At 34.0% G+C, this 22,263-nt stretch overlaps 6 protein-coding genes and 1 long non-coding RNA gene across 10 annotated transcripts in view; 2 read left to right on the top strand and 5 right to left on the bottom strand.

The window, feature by feature from the left end:
* The window catches only part of LOC104782440 (protein YIPF1 homolog), a 4,376-nt gene extending 3,492 nt beyond the window's left edge, over positions 1 to 884 (top strand). Inside the window, exons 6-7 of one of the 3 annotated variants that reach the window (XM_010507368.2) lie at positions 1 to 174; positions 399 to 825. The exon at positions 1 to 174 is cut by the window's left edge and continues 1 nt beyond it. In XM_010507368.2, coding sequence (XP_010505670.1) covers positions 1 to 174; positions 399 to 593 — 369 coding nt within the window. In that variant the 3' untranslated portion in view covers positions 594 to 825. Of the gene's footprint in view, positions 175 to 398 lie in introns of all 3 variants that reach the window. The other 2 variants (XM_019244987.1, XM_010507369.2) reach the window with 2 other exon arrangements.
* Positions 136 to 414, bottom strand: LOC109132718. The gene is made up of 2 exons (XR_002037778.1): positions 322 to 414; positions 136 to 206 (listed from the first exon to the last, which is right to left on the bottom strand). It is a non-coding gene; the product is annotated as an uncharacterized LOC109132718 (long non-coding RNA).
* Positions 9,833 to 14,953, top strand: LOC104782439 (delta-1-pyrroline-5-carboxylate synthase A). 2 transcript variants are annotated; one of them, XM_010507366.2, is made up of 20 exons: positions 9,833 to 10,024; positions 10,483 to 10,554; positions 10,724 to 10,827; positions 11,059 to 11,161; positions 11,277 to 11,438; positions 11,555 to 11,832; positions 11,983 to 12,133; positions 12,231 to 12,395; positions 12,511 to 12,588; positions 12,706 to 12,795; positions 12,875 to 12,961; positions 13,066 to 13,152; positions 13,240 to 13,336; positions 13,421 to 13,524; positions 13,626 to 13,701; positions 13,827 to 13,977; positions 14,075 to 14,143; positions 14,228 to 14,294; positions 14,387 to 14,457; positions 14,560 to 14,953. In XM_010507366.2, the coding sequence occupies exons 1-20, from the start codon at positions 9,965 to 9,967 to the stop codon at positions 14,639 to 14,641; spliced, it is 2,154 nt and encodes a 717-aa protein (XP_010505668.1). In that variant the 5' UTR covers positions 9,833 to 9,964; the 3' UTR covers positions 14,642 to 14,953. The 2 variants fall into 2 exon arrangements, with proteins under 2 accessions (XP_010505668.1, XP_010505669.1); XM_010507367.2 differs by lacking the exons at positions 9,833 to 10,024; positions 10,724 to 10,827 and having other exon boundaries at positions 10,485 to 10,554.
* LOC104782438 (uncharacterized protein At2g39795, mitochondrial) lies at positions 15,041 to 16,411 on the bottom strand. Its single transcript, XM_010507364.1, has 3 exons — positions 16,106 to 16,411; positions 15,449 to 15,798; positions 15,041 to 15,326 (listed from the first exon to the last, which is right to left on the bottom strand). Exons 1-3 carry the CDS (start codon positions 16,358 to 16,360, stop codon positions 15,167 to 15,169), a joined length of 765 nt encoding a protein of 254 aa, XP_010505666.1. The 5' UTR covers positions 16,361 to 16,411; the 3' UTR covers positions 15,041 to 15,166.
* LOC104784297 (uncharacterized protein At2g39795, mitochondrial-like) lies at positions 16,849 to 17,954 on the bottom strand. The gene is made up of 4 exons (XM_010509344.1): positions 17,709 to 17,954; positions 17,322 to 17,496; positions 17,114 to 17,192; positions 16,849 to 17,008 (listed from the first exon to the last, which is right to left on the bottom strand). The coding sequence occupies exons 1-4, from the start codon at positions 17,952 to 17,954 to the stop codon at positions 16,849 to 16,851; spliced, it is 660 nt and encodes a 219-aa protein (XP_010507646.1).
* On the bottom strand, positions 18,745 to 19,896 carry LOC104784296 (uncharacterized protein At2g39795, mitochondrial-like). Its single transcript, XM_010509343.1, has 4 exons — positions 19,645 to 19,896; positions 19,284 to 19,410; positions 19,028 to 19,067; positions 18,745 to 18,904 (listed from the first exon to the last, which is right to left on the bottom strand). Exons 1-4 carry the CDS (start codon positions 19,894 to 19,896, stop codon positions 18,745 to 18,747), a joined length of 579 nt encoding a protein of 192 aa, XP_010507645.1.
* Positions 20,858 to 21,657, bottom strand: LOC104784295 (uncharacterized protein At2g39795, mitochondrial-like). The gene is made up of 2 exons (XM_010509342.1): positions 21,406 to 21,657; positions 20,858 to 21,211 (listed from the first exon to the last, which is right to left on the bottom strand). Exons 1-2 carry the CDS (start codon positions 21,655 to 21,657, stop codon positions 20,858 to 20,860), a joined length of 606 nt encoding a protein of 201 aa, XP_010507644.1.

Here is a 22,263-nt window from a genome sequence, read left to right as displayed (position 1 = left end):
CCGTGGATCTTTGATGTGAACTATATGAATTTGGCAGCATCTGTAATCTATGGCTATGCAATAATTGTGCCTCTGGGATTTTATTTCTCCCTTCGGTATATGGGGTCCAAAGCTGATCTTCTGAGATTCTGGTGCCTCTGGGGATACTCTCTCTTCATTTTCATTCCAATCTCGGTAAGTATATTCAGTAACTTCCACCTCTTTTGCTGTTAAAATTAATCAATTGAGTATCAGTAACATCAAAGGTAAGATGCATATACTTGATGTACAAATGGTTTGGTAACTTAACTTTCTGTGACCATGTACGTAAAATCAACTTACAATCGTAACACAGCGCCTATATTTTGTACTCTCGAACTCGATGTTTAAGTCTAATTACTCAGGATATTATTTTGCAGCTTCCATTGCTTATTCCAGTAGAGTTTCTGAGATGGGTGATTATACTCTTAGCTGGCGGCGCATCATCGTCCTTTGTTGCCCTGAATCTACAGTCTTACCTTGAGACGAACAATGATATCACGGTTGTAATGTGTGCAGCATTTGGTCTGCAAATGGTTCTTTCAATCTTCATCAAGGTCTGGTTCTTTCCTTAATCTCCGCGACAACCAACAAAAAACAAATATGTAAAAACCTTAAGATTTTGATGTGCTGTAGTAGAACAAAGAATGTCATCACCAGAACCAGATAATGAAACCCCCAAAGTAAAAAAAAGAAGGAACAAATACACTGAATCATGGATTCGTTTTTAACTGGCTTAGTTTGATGGTTGCTTTTGCTTGTAACGATTGTGTTCTTTTTGTTTGTTTATTATCACATCTTTGCTTATGGATGGAGTAGTAAAAATATCAAAAAAAGGAAGAAAATTCGCAAGAGTTATTGCAATTTACTCTTTTGTACACTGAAAAGTGAAGGGACTGAAGAGAGAGACGAATGCATTTGTCGTTATGGTTTTGTTTAATATCATGGTACAGAGAGCATGTGAAGTGTGAAAGAGTAAAGCCAAAAGGTCACATTAGATAACCTGTGAAGTCGTGTCTAAAATGAAAAGATAAACCTGTGAAAGTGTATGTCCAAAAAAAAAAACCTGTGAAAGTGTCTTTATTTCACTCAACCCCGTAATTACTACAAGATTTTATGGTAAAAAGTCAGTCAAACCAATGTCTCCATGTTTTTTACTTTTCTTATAAAAAACCTCAGTGTTGTTGTTAATGAAACGTGCGTAGTAGATTTTAAAAGTGTTTTTGGTTTTAGATTTTTCAAAAATCTATTTTAAAGTCAATCAAGATTTTGCAAAAATTGGATTTCCTAAAAATTAGGGAATCCAGATTTTGTTGGTTTTTGGTAATTTTCAAAGAAAAACCAAAATCTATGTTTTACTAGTTTTTCATTTTTAAGCGTGACTTGAATTCTTTTTTCTATTTTTCTTTTTTTAATAAATTTTTAACATAAAATCTAAAAACCATAAACCAAAATCTAAAATCTAAAAACTAGAAACTAGAATTCAAAAACTACTTAAAAACTTGTAAAACATTCATGGCCTTAAAAGTATTCAACTCACAAATAGCTAGTGCCGAAGAAATATTCTTGATTTAAGATCCTACCCCCAAAAAAAACAGATTCTTGATTCTTCTTGATTCAAGAAGCACAAATCCAATATTCTCCAACGAAATCTTTGAAGAAAAAAATGTGTTGTAAGTAACAATAATATTATAGTTACTCACTGTTACGAGACAGTACGTTCGAATTTTTCGGTAGTATTGAAATGTAATTGTTAATATAACCCAAAAGATTCGAAACTCTGGTTACTACAAGTCCTTTGTTTTAACGAAAGATCTTAACGTGTATCTTTCTACCTAAGTGGTTTTTAATGTCGTATATAGTCGCAAAATATGGTATATTCGTATATCCATTTTTTATTTAATAATTAATTTGTAAATATGCTGACCAAAAAAACAATAACAAAAACAAATTGTAAAGATATGTGATAGATGCAAATATCTCAGCATCTTCAGAAAATTAGCATAATTAGTACCTAACACTAACGTAGATGCATGATTTGTAATCCACTTTTTTTTTTTTTTTAGCAAGGCAAGGCAACAGTGACTCTTCAAGAAATGAATCAGTATTAGTGTTGGATTATGACTCTACTTCTTCGTCTTAATCAACCGTCCATCGTGTTTAATTATATTAAATCAATAACTAATAAAACTTATTAATCCTCTTTATACACTTTACAAGTTTTGTTTTATCTTGAGAGTTACTTGCTGGTTATGGCATCCCAAACTAAAATTACTTCAATAATTCATTTAAGTTTCTGATCCAGCTCACCCCTCCCAGAACCAAAATAATAATATTTTCTTAAAAAAGGAATATATAAAATATGTAGAAAAAGAACAATATCAATTCTATGAACGACCCGATCCTCCCCAATAGCAATCACTGTCTCTATCTCAGTCTTACAAACAAATGATTTAGTTTTACTAATTATATATTCCGAGTCTACATATGATAGTGATTCCTGTATAACTTTTTCTTCCTCTATCTGCGTCTAATCACCACATATATACTTTTAATACGAGAGTAATGGAGAGAAACTCGTGATTTGTGTGGTTATAACCAAAAAGAAATAAATGTCGGCCAAACTCATATTTAATCTTTCGTAAATAGGCAGTAAATCCTAAGCATTTCTCTAGTTTTTTGTTTATCTTATGAATTCATGTAACCTAAAAAAAATGTAACAAACGTAAGAAAAATAAATGGGATTGTCATCTCAAAAAAATTGGATTCTATAATATTTATTTTTGTGCTCGATGTAGTTTCGTCAAATTGTTCTCTTCCATTTTTGTTTTTGTGGAAGATAATAGTATTAACACACGTTGTTTCTTTTTTTATCCGTAAAGATGTTCATAAAAAAATCCAAATTTGTCGACAAAGATAAGGTGACCGTAGGAAAATTAATAATCAAAAGAAAGGTGAGACACTTTTTTTTTTGGTTTTGCCAGCATGATCGTTTATACACACATCAAACAAAACTGTAAAATAAAGTTTTCCACAAACTTTTTTTGTCCTCGCACAAGTTTAGTTTGCTTATTGCTTACATACCGACGTCAAAAAGCCACTTAATGCACCAAATCCTTTAGAACTTCTAAATTTTTTACAGATTTTATAAATAGATATTCAAATTATTCAACTATTCATTCATCTTCTTTTGACCTTTTACCAAAAAAAATTTTTTGAGATGATTTTGAAACGATAAATTACTTGTTTTTGGGAAATAACAAATACTACAAGTCTCTTCGAACGTGATTGCACTAAAGTTTTTGGACGCTCGTGACTCGTGACGGCTTTACATTGGACGCAAATATATCTAATGATTAATGAAGGTGCACCAATAACAACTTTCCAAGTGTAGCATGTTTATGTATAGTAATACCAGCCCCGGCTCATACTTACGGCGGGAGAGGCAATGGCCAGGGGACAAAAGATTTTTTTGCAAAAAACATTAAGGTAATGGGGACCAGAAAAAAAGAAAAAAAAAATTATGTTGATAAGGGTCCTAAAAAATTGTATGCCTAGGGACGAAATTTTTTTTAAGATGGGGCTGAGTAATACATAATATATATACTCCACCTTATCCTATTCTTCTACATTTTTGTTGGTCGAGTGAAAAATCTTATCTGTTTATCTACAAGTCTATAACAACGCTGCAAAATATATAACGTGTTCTCATTTTGGCCAGTAATACCCATAAACACATATCTTTGTTTAACTCTTTAAACTTGTAAGAAAAAAACCATAGGCAGAGTGCAATCAGCACTTATATAGTTTTTATTCATATTTCTAATTCTTATTTATTTGTATGTTCTTAAGTTTCGTTACCAGTTGACTCGTTGTAATTATCAGAGTGACAGAGTTTATTAATGATAACAGCACAACGTTTTAACGTTCAAGTATTGAATAGTACGCTCGCAAAGTCTAACTTCTTTTGCTAATGAGGCAGATACAAACACAAAAACGTCATCATTTATTAAGGTTTATTTCTGTGTTATTCGGGTAACATGGCGCCATGTTTGCTTAAGATTCTAATATACTACTTCGGAAAATCTATTCTTAGATTAATCATTTAACTCAAAATTGAATAATTCAAAATCAACTGTTTTTTGTACAATATTAATTTATGGAATATTATTAGTTTTACTTGTATATATAGTGATATGTATTTGACTTGTAAACATCTTTTTTTTTTTTTTGGGAATCTCGTGTCCACAAATTTTATTTTCATTGTCTTGTGAGTTTCGACGGTTCCTTTATTATCTCTTTAGTTTCTTGAAATATATATGTCTTTAATATTATGGTATATCCGTAGATTGATATGTATATAGTAGTATAATATATGCGACTACTTGTGTGGGAAAACCGTTGGTTAGAAGCATTATCTGATCATACGCTAAAATCTGGGAGTGATGTAACAGAAACTTGGAAGAGTATATGAATAATTGACAAGTGTTTAATTAGGACCCATTTTTTAAACTTTTTTTTAGACTTTTTTTTAATAAATAAACAATAAATTTATTTGGCTTTTGTTTATAAGAGATTATGTAAGACAAAATTGACCTGTTATCATTTGAAGCATAATTATATGAAACGATTTAGTTACACATAATCTTTCTACTATATATAGACTTTAATAATGTAGCACACATGTCACCGATATATATATTTTTTTTGAAGTTACTACTATCATTATTCATAAAAACTGTTGTTTTGTTTTGACTTTAATTTTGACTAATCCTGACTAATATCCTGGCTTACACTAACAACTTTTTCAAACAAGAGTTTTCGTGCCATTTTAACTAACTCTCAAAATCGTATTTTTATCGTATATTTCTGTCACAAATTCTGTTTTGCTAAATGTAAGTTTTCTTGTAGTATCGGGAGTCTCTCTGACTCCATTGAGTCTTGAATTTTGGAACCTGTATTCGTATATCTAAAGGTCCATGTCCTAGTTCTTCACATGTGCCCCAGCTAAATACGTGTCCTAGTTTTGCAAGCTTTTTTCTTTGTCTCGTGACTTAAATCCGTAGAGGTCAAATCGAAATATTGGATTGTACACACAAAAACTTTGTAGCCATTTATTCTTGTCAAGAATTGATAGATATAATCATATATATCTCCTAACTTAATTCCTTTTTAAAAAGTATCCTTTTAGAGGTTTTCTAAACTTACGCGAATATCCATTACCAAAATATGGATATCATTCAGTGATAAAATTAACAAAAAATTTCTACCATTTAAGCATCGTCGTTTTAATTAACCATGTACGGCTGAAGGCCTGAAGCATTCGAAATAAATCCTGATTCTTTTTTTTTTTGGTTATTATAAAAGTCGAGACTTATTCAATTTTGAAATATATTCAATTTGAATATATTTACGGCTGAAGGCCTGAAGCATTCGAAATATATATATATATTTTAATTTATAAATTAACACATCAAACAAACGCTTTAGTTTTTTTTTTCGATTTCAAAACAAGAATAACGAGAACGCTTTATAGACTTGCCCATGACCTTCCAACAGTTTGAAATGGTATTAAATTTTAATTCCACTTAAAAGAAATAAAACATTTTGTGGTCTATATTTAAAATTTTAACATGATCCATAAATTATTCCAGGCGTCATGCGTTCACTATCTATAAACGTCATGTTCAAGTATGACGTTATATATATATATATATGTATGTAATGTATTACACATATATTATCAATGTTTGGTATGAGTCGTAAAAAACTAATGGTCCACTAATTATCTTTGAGCTTCTTTCGTATCAACGTCATCGTTTCATCGGACTCCATTTCAATCTATTCATACTATTATTTATAGATTTAAAAAAACACGTGGAGAACTATCATGCAAGCAAGAAAAGGTAGTTTAGACATAAACATCACTTCTTATCATTTACCTAAAATGCTACGAAATAAAAGTTCCATTTTCGACCATTTTAAACTTGTTTGTCCACGTAAAAGAAAAAAAAAATCTTGGCAGAAAAAAAGTAAACAAAAAAAATACGCAAAAGGCTTTTTTATTCAACAAATTTGTGAATGGCTGAATGCAGTACTTAACGGGTTTTTTTTGGGAATCACATATATATATATATAACCTACCAATTCTAACAAATAGCATGCATTCACGAATCACAATCCTCCAACATAAAATGTATTTGTCACTTACTACCTACACCATTATCGTTTTTATATACCTTCCTATCAAAATCGCATCTTTCTTTAAATATAATATGTAAAATACACGCATGTGCTGCTGCTGCGTGGCTACATGCATACTTGAGTCTAAAAATGAATGTCTATATTAAACAATCCCTGAGTCCCTGACTACGATATGTCGTTGGTTACGAATGTGATAATTAGTTTAAATAACAAGAATAAAATCACAGAAGAAAACAAACAAGTGCCTATTATTTGACTAAAGATTGGAGTTCGTGGGCCAAAAGGCTTAAAAGAAAAAAGGAAAAAAAAATGGGCACATGCACAGAGGACCAATGATTCCAACAGAGACAATCAGACATCTAAGACCCTAATCGCATCAAACCACGTGCCCTCCTTCTACTAATTACTAGTAATTACAAGTAGTATAATTTTGTACAGTACTTTGTGTTTGGTGTAGACCTGAAAAATTACATTAGGTTATTTACTTATTTTATATATTTGTTTCATATTGCTCCGAAAAGTGTAAAAATTAGAGATGGATGAAAACGGAAACTGAAGTCGGTAAGATAGGTGTTGGAACTTGGAATAATTGCTTTGACCAAATCTCATGCACCATTCATATTGCGTTTACGTTTATCACAATTGGCTTTGCTCTTCTTCTTTTTTTTTTTTTTTCGAAAATCGTCTCTAATTATTTTTTGATTAAAAAAAAGGTGTCTAAATTAGAAGACTCTTATGCATAAAAAATTAATACTCTTTCTGTTGAACTATCTCAGACCACCAGTACTGTTCAAAGTCGATGTATGATTAATACTGATTACATATATATATATATATATATATATATATCTAACATATTGGAATAATTTGGTCCATCGTTTCAAGAAAGCTCTGATCAACAACTTCAAAACACGACATGCAGCATCAAAAAGCGACGTACAACTTCGAGAAGCAACATGATCTATCTTATGGAAATTCCAATGATTTTGGAAGCCTCTGATAGTTTCTAAACGATATTTGAGAGCTTCAAGCGGACTTATATAAAAGCTAAGGGAATCGGTAAAAATAGTCACAAGAAGCAATAGTGCCTTGATTTCTTGATATTATTGAGTTAGATTAGTTATGGCACCCGACATCGATCATGATTCCAAGTAAAATATAGTTTGGTAACTTCTTATAAAGATAATGTTTTTGGACAAGAAAGAAACACGAAACAATCTAATTAAAAAAAATCCGAGAAAATAGACTATATATCGCCACTGCAACTAAGAACCTTAAACTAACTTTTTGAAGTGACTGAATCATCTTGTTTGCACACAACAACAAAAAAAAAAAAAAAGGTGACTGAATCACCTAAACGACTCTTGGGAGCAGTCAGCAGTGTTAGTGTGTTACTCAAAAGTTACATACCAATAGAGCATATGTATATATATATTTGCTCATGTCAATGTCAGAAATTTGATCGCAAATTTGCATGTTTTTTACTAAGCAATTTTTTTTTTTGTAGCCCATCAGGTGTGAGTACAACTGTTATGTATGTTTGATTTTTGTCCAGTTATGATTTTTTTTAACACTACAAAATATAAAAATCGTTTCCTATTTTAAATTCTGAATATATCATATCATCATTAATGGTATCTCTGGCTTCTTAAAAGGGCCAATGAACTGAATGATGTTTGAATAAAGAAACTAGATTGGCCATTATTAATCTATATTATGAGAATCTCGAGGTTGGCACAGAGATTATCATATATATTAGTCTATAGAAATTGGATTGGCCACTAATTTATCTTTTTTTTTAAAATGATAACTATACGTAACCAAAGTAAATCACATTCCCTTTCTAACAACTGAAAGTCTGAAAACTTGAGGAGAAACTAAGAAAGGATGAAATATATATCCAAACATCATTAATAAAATATCTGAATTATGAGGGAAAGCATCGCCTCGTCTTGTTGAAAAACTAGATCTCTACTCTAAGTTTTTTTAAAAAATCAATCACCCACTCTTTTTATATGATCTATTCAAAGAATACATTATAGCTTCCCTTATACTATATTGAATCAAATTAAACTTTAACATCTCCGAACTTTTTTTTACATAAAACTGTCTAATATTTAATAATGAGAAATCCTCGAATCATTACTATATATTTTATTCAGCATGATTATAAATTTATAATACAGAAATCTATGTTAACTAATCAACCCTATAGTTCATAAGTCGATTTAAAATGGATTGTAACATCAAACTTTGTTAATACAAAAAGAAGTTGATCATTTTTATACACTCAAAGTACTCAACTATACAACGAGTGTTGTAGTGTTGCAAACAAAAGCAAAACAACTCTTTAAACCGGTCTTGTTCGGGAAGACAAACAACATACGTATAGACAAAAGTTCATTTACTACTTACCCACTCAACAATATAATGAGTAGTTTTCTTTCAAGTCATAAGAACTCTTCGACTTCATCGAAGCTTATATTAGTAGTTTGTTTGCGCCGATCCATACCGAAAAAAATGTTTGTATGTTCGTCTGTAGTCACTAGTCAATATGAGTTTTCAGACGACTTAGCAAGCTGGACTTATGGACTTGTATAATAATTTTTAAAAAATCTGTGTGTGTTTTAATGTTATTTTTTTTGTTTTCTGTATTTTGTTTTTTAACGTATCAGTTACTTGTTTAATATATTCTCCATCTGGTTGGATACAATATCATAACTAAAATACAAATATAAAGTAAAAACGTTTTAATCATCTTAAAGAATATATAANTTTTTTTTTTTTTTTTTTTTTTGGCAAACAAACTAGCTATGATTATGAGCGTTTTTAATAGTATTCAGAAAACAAAACATGTGATGTTAAAAATGTTAACATCTTTAAAATTGGTGATTGTCTATAGGAACAAAAGATATTTCGTATGTGAATTGGGAAGTTTTACAATCTATCTAAATTTGAGAAATCCGATAGCAAATAAGTGTAGATTTTTTGTTTTTCTTTTCTTAACAAGACTATATATAAATCTGTTTTCTAAATTAGGTTTAAGAGAAATTAAAGAAACGTTGATACACGTTATAATCTCAGAATCATGATGATGATGATGATACATTATACTAGTGTTAATCATTGCACTCTAATGTATATGTCACACAACACAATTACATAGTATAAAAACATTAGACTCCAATAATGATTTAAAAAAGAGTGTTGTGGCGCCGCGTAAACATAGAAATTGTGATATGTAGTATCTTTTAATCACGTCATCTTTAGAAAAACTGCATTGCTGTCCGATTTTAACTTGTCCAATTCAGCTCTTCTTCTCCCATCTATCTCCGTTTTGCCTTTTTGTTGTGTCCACGGCGCTTCCTCAGCCGCCGATTTTTATATATTTCCCAAAATACCCCCACCACCCTTAAGCATCAATCACCTACACCGCACCCTAATATCCTTACCATACGCGGAACCAACGAACACGCGCCACTTCATCTGTCAGCATATAAAATACCAGATATGCCCTTACTGGCACACGTGGCGGCTCTTGGTTTGTAGGCGAGCCTTCATCTCTGGGCGTTGTTGGTGTTTATAAACCCCTTCATCTCTTCCTTGGTGATCTCCACCTTTCCCTCACCAGATATTTTTAATCAGAAAAAACGCGGTGGTCACACTACTCAGTTAACCCGTTCGTTCTTCTCTCTCTCTTTCTCTGTGTGTTGTGGTGGTTTTGGTAGGCGAGACGGGGGCAATGGAGGAGTTAGATCGTTCACGTGCTTTTGCCAGAGACGTCAAGCGTATCGTCGTTAAGGTACCTCTCTCTCTCTCTCCTTCTCCCTCTCTGTGTATATTTATGTCCGATACGTTCGTATTTTCAGATTCTGTGTGTTTGATTGAATGCGTTTTTATTTAATCCAGTTTTTGTGTATTGTTTTTAATTATTATTTCTCGGCGTTACTCTGATCTGTGTTAGTGTTCGTCGTTGGATTTAGATTGGTATAAGTGTGTTTAATTTCACTTTTATGGTGTTTTTCATCAGTGGTAATGTGAAAGAAATATTACTATATTAATTTGAAGTGCATCTAAACTCTTTGGTTATTGTAATGCTTTCGTGAATCTGATTTTAAAAAAACGTCTCATATGAATCTTAATTTGCATGTGTGTCATTAGAGACGACTGAATAAATCAGAATATTCGTAGGAATTTTTTTTGGTGACTAAATTTGGATTCTTTTTTTTTTTTTTTGTTGTTATGTAAAAATAAAAAAAGGTTGGGACCGCAGTTGTGACTGGAAAAGGTGGAAGATTGGCTCTTGGTCGCTTAGGAGCACTCTGTGAACAGGTAGGTGATTACCAATTTTTTTTAGTAAATCTGCTTTTTTGATTATAATAACAAAATTGTTATATATAAAAAAAAAGGTTATATTTTTCACGAAAGACATGTGAATGATTCATGTGAGCACCTTTAATTTTTGTTAAAAAATATATATATATATATCTATAAATGTCAGCTTGCGGAATTAAACTCGGATGGATTTGAAGTGATATTGGTGTCATCTGGTGCGGTTGGCCTTGGCCGTCAAAGGCTTCGATATCGACAATTAGTCAATAGCAGGTTTATGCATTAATTATATGGCTAATCTTTATCATTAAATCCCTTTCCCTTAATAACGTTTGTAAATTGGAAACAAAAAAAAAAAAAAGAGAAGGATGGATGGATGGACCATTTTGGCTTATGTTTATGCTGTAACAGTGACATGTGTTTTTGTGTTCTTTTTTATATCTAAAAGTTTTTTTTTTTTTTGGTTTGCTGATGAGTTTGGTTTTCTTAATGGTTTTTTTTCAGCTTTGCGGATCTTCAGAAGCCTCAGACTGAACTTGATGGGAAGGCTTGTGCTGGTGTTGGACAAAGCAGTCTTATGTCTTATTATGAGACTATGTTCGACCAGGTGATTTTTCCCTCCCTTTTTTTCTTCTTGAAATTGGTTATTAGATGAGTTGTCTTCTTGTAGATTCTTGTGTAAAAATATCCAGAGATTGATGCTGTTTGTTTTCTTTGGCCAGCTGGATGTGACCGCTGCTCAGCTTCTGGTGAATGACAGTAGTTTTAGAGACAAGGAATTCAGGAAGCAACTTAATGAGACTGTCAAGTCTATGCTAGATTTGAGGGTTATTCCTATTTTCAATGAGAATGATGCTATTAGCACCCGAAGAGCCCCATATCAGGTTTGTTTGTTGACTATCTTATTCTCCCTTGTGACATGAAATTCTAATTATCAGCTGGCCGACGTCTTTGAATCTCGTTGTCTAATGTTAAGCTTCATTTCACCTTATATATGCAGGACTCTTCTGGTATTTTCTGGGACAACGACAGCTTAGCTGCTCTACTGGCGCTGGAACTGAAAGCTGATCTTCTGATTCTCCTGAGTGATGTTGAAGGTCTTTACACCGGCCCTCCAAGTGATCCTAACTCAAAGTTGATCCACACCTTTGTTAAAGAAAAGCATCAAGACGAGATTACATTTGGCGACAAATCAAGATTAGGGAGAGGAGGTATGACCGCAAAAGTCAAAGCTGCAGTGAATGCAGCTTATGCTGGGATTCCTGTCATCATAACCAGGTGAGGGAACTTCCGAGCTCGATTTTAGTTTCTGACCTTTCATATGAAAAATCTAATGTCCTCTGAATACCACAATATATGTTCATTTAAGCAATAAGCTTAATGATATTTTGTTAGATGGGTAACTGATATATTTTCTTGCTTTTGAAGTGGGTATTCAGCTGAGAACATAGACAAAGTCCTCAGAGGACTGCGTGTTGGAACCTTATTCCATCAAGATGCTCGTTTATGGGCTCCGATCACAGATTCTAGTGCACGTGACATGGCTGTTGCGGCAAGGGAGAGTTCTAGAAAGCTTCAGGTAATGTTAGAGCTTCTATTTTCATGGCTTTCTTTTATATTGGTAATGTCAAAAATCTATCTTGCTCATACTTAATTGTCTTTGCAATTTGCTACAGGCCCTATCTTCAGAAGATAGGAAAAAAATTCTGCTTGATATTGCTGATGCTCTTGAAGCAAATGAAACAACAATCAAAGCTGAGAATGAGTTAGATGTAGCTGCAGCACAAGAGGCTGGGTTGGAAGAATCGTTGGTGGCTCGCTTAGTTATGACCCCTGGGAAGGTAAAACAGTATTCATGGCATGATATATATTTGCTTATTGTTGCTATGCCATAAACAATTTACTTCTCGTTATGAGCCATTTGTTTATAATGTTTCTTTATCTTGTGCTTGGTAGATCTCAAGCCTTGCAGTTTCAGTTCGTAAGCTAGCTGAAATGGAAGATCCAATTGGCCGTGTTTTGAAGAAAACAGAGGTGATCAGAGGACAACTGTTATCATTTTAGGAGTTAATAAGGGATATGAGTATCCCTCCTAGTCAACATATAATAGTTGTTTATGCTTTTTGTTCTTTGTGGGAATTCCTTTTACAGGTGGCTGATGGTCTGGTCTTAGAGAAGACCTCATCTCCATTAGGCGTACTTCTGATTGTTTTTGAATCTCGACCTGATGCACTTGTACAGGTATGTTTAGTGTCAAATTCCTTTCCCTTCTTAATATGTGAATTTGCTAAAGCTTGTGCTTTATCCACAAACCAAACAGATAGCTTCACTTGCCATCCGGAGTGGAAATGGTCTCTTATTGAAGGGTGGAAAGGAGGCTCGGCGATCAAATGCTATCTTACACAAGGTACAAGGCCTCAGATTTCATAGCTTGGATTAGTATCCAGATTTATCATTATATGGCTTCCTCAAAGCTCTTTTAACTCTTTAAATTTCATGGTAAATGTCTAGGTGATCACTGATGCAATTCCAAAGACTGTCGGGGGTAAATTAATTGGACTTGTGACTTCAAGAGAAGAGATTCCTGATTTGCTCAAGGTAAACACAGATTTACAAACAGGAAGCTACAACAAGTCTTTATATCTTTTGTTATACTGGAACTCACCATTTGAATTTGTGCTACAGCTTGATGATGTTATTGATCTTGTGATCCCAAGAGGTAGCAACAACCTTGTTACTCAGATTAAAAACACTACAAAAATCCCTGTGCTTGGTCATGCTGGTACGGTTTCAAGTTTGAGTTTCCATAGAATTATTTACTTGGATTGTATAAGAGAGTAACGGTGGCTTTGTTGTGTCCTTGCAGATGGAATCTGTCATGTGTATGTCGACAAGTCTTGTGATACGGATATGGCAAAGCGCATAGTCTCTGATGCAAAGTTAGACTATCCAGCAGCCTGTAATGCGATGGTAAAAGATTTTTTTACCTTCCATGAGATTTCAGTAATGCAGTGGGGTTTTTAAGTTCATCTGACTCATTTCATCATCTTCTCTTTCCCTCATTTTTGCAGGAAACCCTTCTTGTGCATAAGGATCTAGAGCAGAATGCAGTGCTCAATGAGCTTATTTTTGCTCTGCAGAGCAATGGTAAATCATCATTGGACCATTTATGCTTCCTCTTAGTACCATCAGTCACGATGACATAGATATATGTAGCTATTATATTATAGAAGTTGAGTGGTCATTTCATGAAAACTTGCATTATACTGCAGGAGTCACTTTGTATGGTGGACCAAAGGCAAGTGCAATACTGAACATACCAGAAGCAAGGACGTTCAACCATGAATACTGTTCCAAGGCTTGCACTGTTGAAGTTGTAGAAGACGTTTATGCTGCTATAGATCACATTCACCGACATGGCAGGTATAAACTCGACATAACAGACGTTGATTTTTGTAAATATTTGCATCTGTTAGTGGAAAGGTTCACTCTTTGTCTTGTCTTGTATGTTGTTGAACAGTGCACACACAGACTGCATTGTGACCGAGGATCCCGAAGTTGCAGAGCTATTCCTTCGCCAAGTGGACAGGTAAATTACTGGATCATGAACTTGCTTCATATCTGTCTTTGTTTTTTCTTGGTAACTGACGGTAAGATGTGTGTCCTCGAACAGTGCTGCTGTTTTTCACAATGCAAGCACAAGATTCTCAGATGGTTTTCGATTTGGACTTGGTGCTGAGGTAAGTCAGAGACATACACATAAGCCTACATATCAAAAACAAATTAAAGAGAGGAAGCGTGAGTGATGAAGAGTATCTATTGTGATTTACAGGTGGGAGTAAGTACAGGCAGGATCCATGCTCGTGGTCCAGTTGGGGTGGAAGGATTACTTACAACAAGATGGTACAATCTTACTTACGAATCACAAATGTTATGTCAATTTATCCCCCACAATGAGCTTCTTTTCTTAGCTTCAGTTGAATTTTAATGGTGAAATGGTTGCAGGATAATGAGAGGAAAAGGACAAGTTGTGGACGGAGACAATGGAATTGTTTACACCCATCAGGACATTCCCATCCAAGCCTAAAAAGAAGAGTTCGAGTGTTTGTGTGTGTGTGTTTGGTTTGAGACTTGAGGAGAGACACAGAGGAGGATGGGCTTTTTGTTTCCTCTCTGATTAGTATCATATCCTATGATTATTATTATTATTACTACTACTTATTATTGAAACCCTCGCTTATGTAGTGGTTTTGATTTAGGGTTTAGGATTGCACCAAAAATAAGATCCATTTTACCACTTGGTCTTGCTCATAAGTAAGATGAAGAACATTTTATTAGCTTCTCTTCTTCTCATTGTAAGCTACCTACACCTTTTCTGATATTTATCAAGATTCTACTACTTTCGTTTCCTTTATCTATGAATGAATATATTTTGGATTTGAGTTTCCTTTATCTACGAATTGCATTGTGAATCACAAGTAGAATCTGAACTGGAAAGTCATTACCATTAATTCTCAAAGATCGTGCTACAATTGAATTGCTAACACAATGAAGACAAGGAGAGACTTCACAATCTCAGTCTTAGGTACTTAGGTTTATTGACCTTATACATTCACTCTTCCATAAACGCCTTAACATTCTTCAACCATAACAAGTACTCTTGGTTCACTTTTCTCATCATGTACTCGTGCAAGAAATTCGTGGTGCTTGCTTTCACTCCTCTGATCTCCAAAAACTTGTAGAACGTCTTCTTCAGATTCTCGTCCAAGTCTCTGCAAAACGCGATGAAACACAACAACATTATAACCTCTTTGTCCATGTCTATCTCTATACTCTACAACCATACACTTGCAATTACTTATATAGAGTTTTTGATTCACAAAGGCTGGCTTACTCGAAATCAGGCCCTTCATTTGCCATTTGATCCTCCAAAGAATCCCCCGGTTGTTTCACAGATAAAGCATCTATAGCAATCTCATCAGGAAAAGCCATGCAGCTAAACTCTAAGCTGAGTCCGCTCTTCTTGGTAATAGTCACAACTAGTGGAATACTTGATTCATTACTAGGACCATCATCATCATCATCATCATCATCATCCTCATCATTCTCATCAGTAACAAGACTAGGCATGCTTACTACAACTTTAATATGTTCTCCATTGAAATCTCTAGTCAATGTCACATTCTGCTGTCCAGGATTGTCTTCAATTTTGAATGGGAAGCTTCCTGGAGTCATCTCTTCATCCTGCTCCCAACCAAACCCCAATATAATATCAGAAGAAGGAAAAAAAGAGTCTTTAACAGATAGATAACAGAGAAACATATCTCATGCAACTGTGTGTTCATCGTCTAGTTACAAACCAGTACTAAAGCCCAATACCTACTCCTTAGCTTACAAAAACCTAACCCAGTAAACAGAAATCAAAATGAAAAGATCTTTCCTTTAACCAAAACAAAGCAAACCAATGATTTTGTTCATAAGATAAGACCAAACTAATATATCTTTCTCAGTAAAATGATACAGAGCAAAAAGAAAAGGCGAAAACTTTTACCAAATTGAGATCACCAGATTGCAAAGCAGAATTGATCTCGGAGTCAATCACTCGGATAAGGGTTTGCTCGGAGCTCATACGATCAATAGCCGTCGAGTAAAGAAAGCCACGAGAGAGGAACGGACTCAGCGTAGACGGGTTGCGAGCTAGATTCGGGCGATTGATAACGGTGGAGATAGAGCGGACTCGAAGACCACCACAGACTGAAGCTAGCTTAGAAGCTGACCTGCGTACAACGCACCAAGCTAAAGCCATGGTGATTTGATTTGATGCTCTCTTCTCTGAAGAGAAAAATGGGATTTTGTTTTTAAGGTTTTAGCAGCGATTGAAGCTCTGTATCAGCCCGGTTCGGTTCGGTTCGGTTCGGTCCGGTACTTAATTCAAAACATCAAACCAAATTACATCTAAATCAAAAACCGTGACGGAAATTTCATAATCTAACAAATTCTATTAAAATAGTCCGTAAATTTTAAAAAGATAATTATTAATATTATTGATTTAGTTCGTTTGTTTTTTTTTTCTCTCAAACTGATTAAGTTGATCAAGATATATACAACTTAATACCAGTAAAAATAAAATATGAATTGAATAAAATGATAATTTTTGTTTCATTTAAAATTAAAAGTGAATACAAAACTTGCATTCCTCTCTAACAAAAAAACAAACTTGAAAGTCATTACCAATAAAAATGAATTATCAAATGTAAAATGTTAAAACACAAATTTGAAAATATCCCCTAACTTTTAACTTTCATCATCCAAAAACTTCTTGACATCCTTCAACCAAAACAAGTGGCGTCGCTTGTTCGTCGTCATGTACTCATACAAAAAATTCGTTGTGCCTTTTGTCAATCTAGTCTCCAGATACTTGTACAACGCATTCTCCACGTTATGATTCACGTCTCTGCATAAGGAGATGAAAGAAAGAAAGAAAAAACATTATATAAACAAACTATTCTGCTCGATCATGCTTGTCTACACAAGCTTTTTATTTATTCACAAAGCTTACTTGAAATCATCAGACGACCATTCAGTATTCGGCAGTTGATCTTTCAAAGAATCCCCCGAATGATCCACAAATACATTATCTATGTCGATAATACCACGATCAATAACCATGCAGCGAAACTCGAGGCTGAGTCCGCTCTTCTTGGTAACATTCACAGTTAATGGAATCCTTAATTCATCATCACCACCATCATCATCATCATCATCATCATCATCATCATCATCATCATCATCATCATCATCATCATCAACACCAACATCACGAGATTCACAAGGCATGCCTACTACAACTTTAATGTGTTCCCCTTTGTAGTCTCTAGTCAATGTCACAGTCTTACCTCCATCATCTTCAATTCTGAAAGGTAAGAATCCTGGAGTCGCATCCTGCCCCAATAGAGTATAAACCAAAAATAAAATAAAAACCATCGTCTTAACAAAGACACATATCTTGTCTAAATTTAGGAATTAATATAAAAATCTTAGAAACTATATATAATCAGCACAACTTCCAACATGTCATCAAAAAAAAAAAAAACAAAGCATAACCAATTTCTGTTTCGTGAGGAACAAGCTACAACCCAAAAACTTACATAAACCATATCATTGATTTGCGAAGCAAAATTGATCTGGGAGTCAATCTCCCGGATAAGCGTTTGCTCGGAGCTCAGCTGATCAACAACCATCGGGTAATAAAAGCTACTAGAGGCGAAGGGACGCAGCGATGTCGGGTTGAGAGCTAGTGACGGACGGTTCACAACGGTGGAGAATACTCCGACTCGACCACCACACACGGAAGCAAACTTAGATGCTGACCTGCGTACAGCGCAGCAAGCCAAAGCCATGGTGATTTGATTGATTCTCTTTTCTTTGGTTCTGTGAAGTTTTTTTTAGGGTTTTTTTAGGTTTTAAGGGTTTATATAGGGTTTATATATAGGATTTTACAGCGACTGAATTTGAGAGTCATGTCAAGCCGGTTTGGTTCGTTTGATTAATTTATAAGTTAAAACCCTAACCAAATCACATCTAAATCAACCCAAAAAGAGGTGCAAAATTCTCATCTAACAAATTGTATCACAAAATCATATTAAAAATAAATTTAATTTGTAATATTATCGAGAATAAGGTTCAAGTGCACATAAGAAAAAAAGAAGAAAAGGAGTGAAGAAGAAAAGGCTAGTTTCGTCCGTTGCTTATCAAACTGCTTAAATAATCTAAACCGTACGTGTTAGTTTCTTGAATTTTTGCCCACACAAAAGATACGGCTAAATTCAATATTTTTTTACTCTCGATAATCTTACAACAAAAGAATAAGGTCCAAGTGCACATAAGAAACAAATTGTATTAAAAAATCCGTAAAATTACAAAAATATTTATTGATATTATTGATTTAGTTCGTTTTTTTTTCTCTCCAACTGATTAAGTTGATTAGTTATATACCAGTAAAAATAAAATATAAAAATAATAAAATGATAATTTTTGGTTCATTTAAAAGTGAATACAAAACTTGCATTCTGAACTATCTAACAAAAAAACAAACTTGAAAGTCATTACCAGTATAAATTAAATTCTCAAAAGTAAAATGCTAAAACAGTAATATGAAAGTTTCTGATTCTCTCTTAAAGTATCCTAACTTTAACTTGCATCAACCAAAAACTTCTTGACATCCTTCAACCAAAACAACTGGCGTCGCTTGTTCGTCGTCATGTACTCATACAAAAAATTTGTTGTGTCTTTTGTCAATCTGGTCTCCAGATACTTGTAGAACGCATTCTCCAAAACATGATTCACGTCTCTGCATAAGGAGATGAAAGAAAGAAAAACCATTATATAACCATTCTGCTCGATCATGCTTGTCCAAGACACAAGCTTACACTTGCATTTATTTATATAGAGTTTAATTATTCACAAAGCTTACTTGAAATCATCAGACAACCATTCAGTATTCGGCAGTTGCTCTTTCAAAGAATCCCCCGAATGATCCACAAATACATTATGTATGTCGATATGACCATCAATAACGTTGCAGCGAAACTTGAGGCTGAGTCCGCTCTTCTTGGTAACATTCACAGTTAGTGGAATCCTTAATTCATCATCGTCGTCATCATCATCATCATCATCATCGTCGTCATCATCATCATCATCATCATCATCATCATCATCATCATCATCACGAGATTCACAAGGCATGCCTACTACAACTTTAATGTGTTCCCCATTGTAGTCTCTAGTCAATGTCACAGTCTTACCTCCATCATCTTCAATTCTGAAAGGTAAACTTCCTGGAGTCGCCTCTTCATCCTGCCCCCAATAGAGTATAAGCCAAAAAAAAAAAAAAACACTGTGTTAACGAAGACACATATCTTGTCTTTTTTTTTTCTTTTTTTTTTGTCAATCTACACATATCTTGTCTAAATTTAGGAATTACTATCAAAAACTTAGAACTATATAATCAGCAACATGTCATCAAAAAAAAAAAACAAAGCATAACCAATTTCTGTTTCGTGAGGAACAAGCTACGACCCAAAAACTTACGTTAACCATATCATTGGTTTGCGAAGCAAATCTGATCTGGGAGTCAATCTCGAGGATAAGCGTTTGCTCAGAGATAAAATGATCAATAACCTTCGGGTAGTGTGAGCTATCAGAGACGAAGGGACGCAGCTGTGACGGGTTGAGAGCTAGAGACGGACGGTTTACAACGGTGGAGATAACTCCGACTCGACCACCACACAGGGAAGCAAACTTCGATGCTGACCTGCGTACAGCGCACCAAGCTAAAGCCATGGTGATTAGATTGATTCTCTTTTTTTTGGTTCTGTGAAGATCTTTTAGGGTTTTTTTAGGTTTTAAGGGTTTATATAGGGTTTTAAGGGTTTATATAGGGTTTTACAGCGACTGAATTTGAGAGTCATGCCAAGCCGGTTTGGTTCGTTGGTTAATTTAAAAGTTAAAACCCTAACCCTAAATCAAAAGATATGCAAATTTCTCATCTAATAAATTGTATCACCAAATCATATTAAATATTACTGATATTTTTTAGGTTGACGAGAGTAAAAAATAAATTGAATTTAACCGTATCGTTGTGTGGGCAAAAATTCAAGAAACTAAACACTACGTATTTAGATTATTTATGCAGTTTGATAAACAACGGACGAAACTAGCATTATATATCTTCTTCTTCACTCCCTTTTCTTCGTTTTCTTATGTGCATGTGAACCTTATTCTTTGTTCCAAGATTTTAATCAAAGATTCACAATTCCAACATTTGAGTTCAAAATATATTGTTAGCATTTTCCATAATCTCTTAGAATATATATACATTTAAAAGTGAATACAAAACTCTCATCTGAACGCTCTAACAAAAAAAACAGAAAAACAAACTTTGAAAGTCATTACCATTATAAATTAATTCTCAAATGTAAAAGGCTAAAACAAAAATATGAAAGTTTCTGATTCATAAGTATCCTAACTTTAACTTTCATCATCTAAGAACTTCTTGACATCCTTCAACCATAAGAAGTGGCGTCGCTTGTTCGTCATCATGTACTTATACAAAAAAAACGTTGTTCCTTTTGTCAATCTGGTCTGCAGATACTTGTAGAACGCAATCTGCAGTTTATAATCCAGGTCTCTGCAAAAGGCGATGAAAAAAAAAAAACACACATTATATAACCATTCTGCTCATGCCTCTACACAACCTTACACTTGCATTTATTTATATATAGAGTATATTTTTTCACAAAGCTTACTTGAAATAAGTCCCTTCGCCATTCGCCAGTTTGTCTTTCAAAGAGTCAACCGAATGATCCCCAAATACACCATCTATGTGGATCCAATCATATTCATCAATAACCTTGCAGCGAAACTCTAGGCTGAGTCCGCTCTTCTTGGTAATATTCATAGTTAGTGGTATCTTCACTCCATATCCATAATAATTATAATAATAATCAAGAGTTCCCTCTTCATTCTTAGTAGCATGACTAGGCAGGCCTACTACAACTTTAATATGTTCCCCTTTGTAGTCTCTAGTCAATGTCACAGTCTCACCTCCATCATCTTCAATTATGAAAGGTGAGCTTTCTGGAGTCGTCTCTTCATCCTGCTCCCAATAGAGTGTCCAACAACAAAAAGAAACACTGTCTTAACAGAAACAAATATCTTGTCTAAATTTAGGAATTATATTAAAATAGTTAGAACTATAATCAGCACAGCTAGCTTCCAACATGTCATAATAAATAAATTACATAACCAATTTCTGTTTCGTGAGAAACAAGCAACGACACAAAAACCGACCTTAAACATATCACTGATTTGCGAAGCTAAATTGATCTCGGAGTCAATCTCCCGGATAAGCATTTGCTCGGAGCTCAGCTGATCAACAACCGCCGGGTAGTAAAAGCTACTAGAGACGAAGGGACGCAGCGGTGACGGGTTGAGAGCTAGAGACGGACGGTCCAAAACGGTGGAGATAATTCGGACTCGACCACCACACAAGGAAGCAAAATTAGAAGCTGACCTGCTTACGGCGCACCAAGCCAAAGCCATGGTGATTGATTACTCTCTTCTTTGGTTCTGTGCAGCTTTTTGAGGTTCAAGGGTTTCTTTAGGTTTTAAGGGTTTATATAGGCGTCATGTCAAGCCGTTTCGGTTCGTTGGTTAATTTAAAAGTTAAAAACCGTAACCAATAGTATGATTTTGTGATACAATTTGTAAGTTTATCACAAAATCATATTAAAAATAAATTTGATTGGTAATATTATTGAGCTTTTTTAGGTTAAAATATATATATATATATATATATATTGAGTTTAATTGGTAATATTGTTGACTTGTTGTTAGGGTAAACCATGTTTTGGGTGAACTCGTGTACTAACCGTATCCTATATAGATTATTTATGCACTGTTTGATAAACAGAACGGACGAAACTAGCATTACCATCTTCTTCTTCAATTCCCTTTTCTTCTCGCTTATGTACGTGCACTTGAAGCTTATTCTTTGTTGCACGAATTTAATCAAAGATTCATAATTCAAACACTTGTGTTCATTGTTAGCATTTGTTAGCATTTTGCACTAAACACTTGTGTTCGAGTTTCATATGATTCCTAATTAATGTCAATCCAGAAAGGTATATATATATATATATATATATA

The sequence above is a fragment of the Camelina sativa genome, chromosome 4 (assembly GCF_000633955.1).
Source record: "Camelina sativa cultivar DH55 chromosome 4, Cs, whole genome shotgun sequence".
Lineage (NCBI taxonomy): Eukaryota > Viridiplantae > Streptophyta > Magnoliopsida > Brassicales > Brassicaceae > Camelina > Camelina sativa.
The sequence above is the reverse complement of the archived record's forward strand: the minus strand, read 5'-3'. Positions and strand labels throughout refer to the sequence as shown.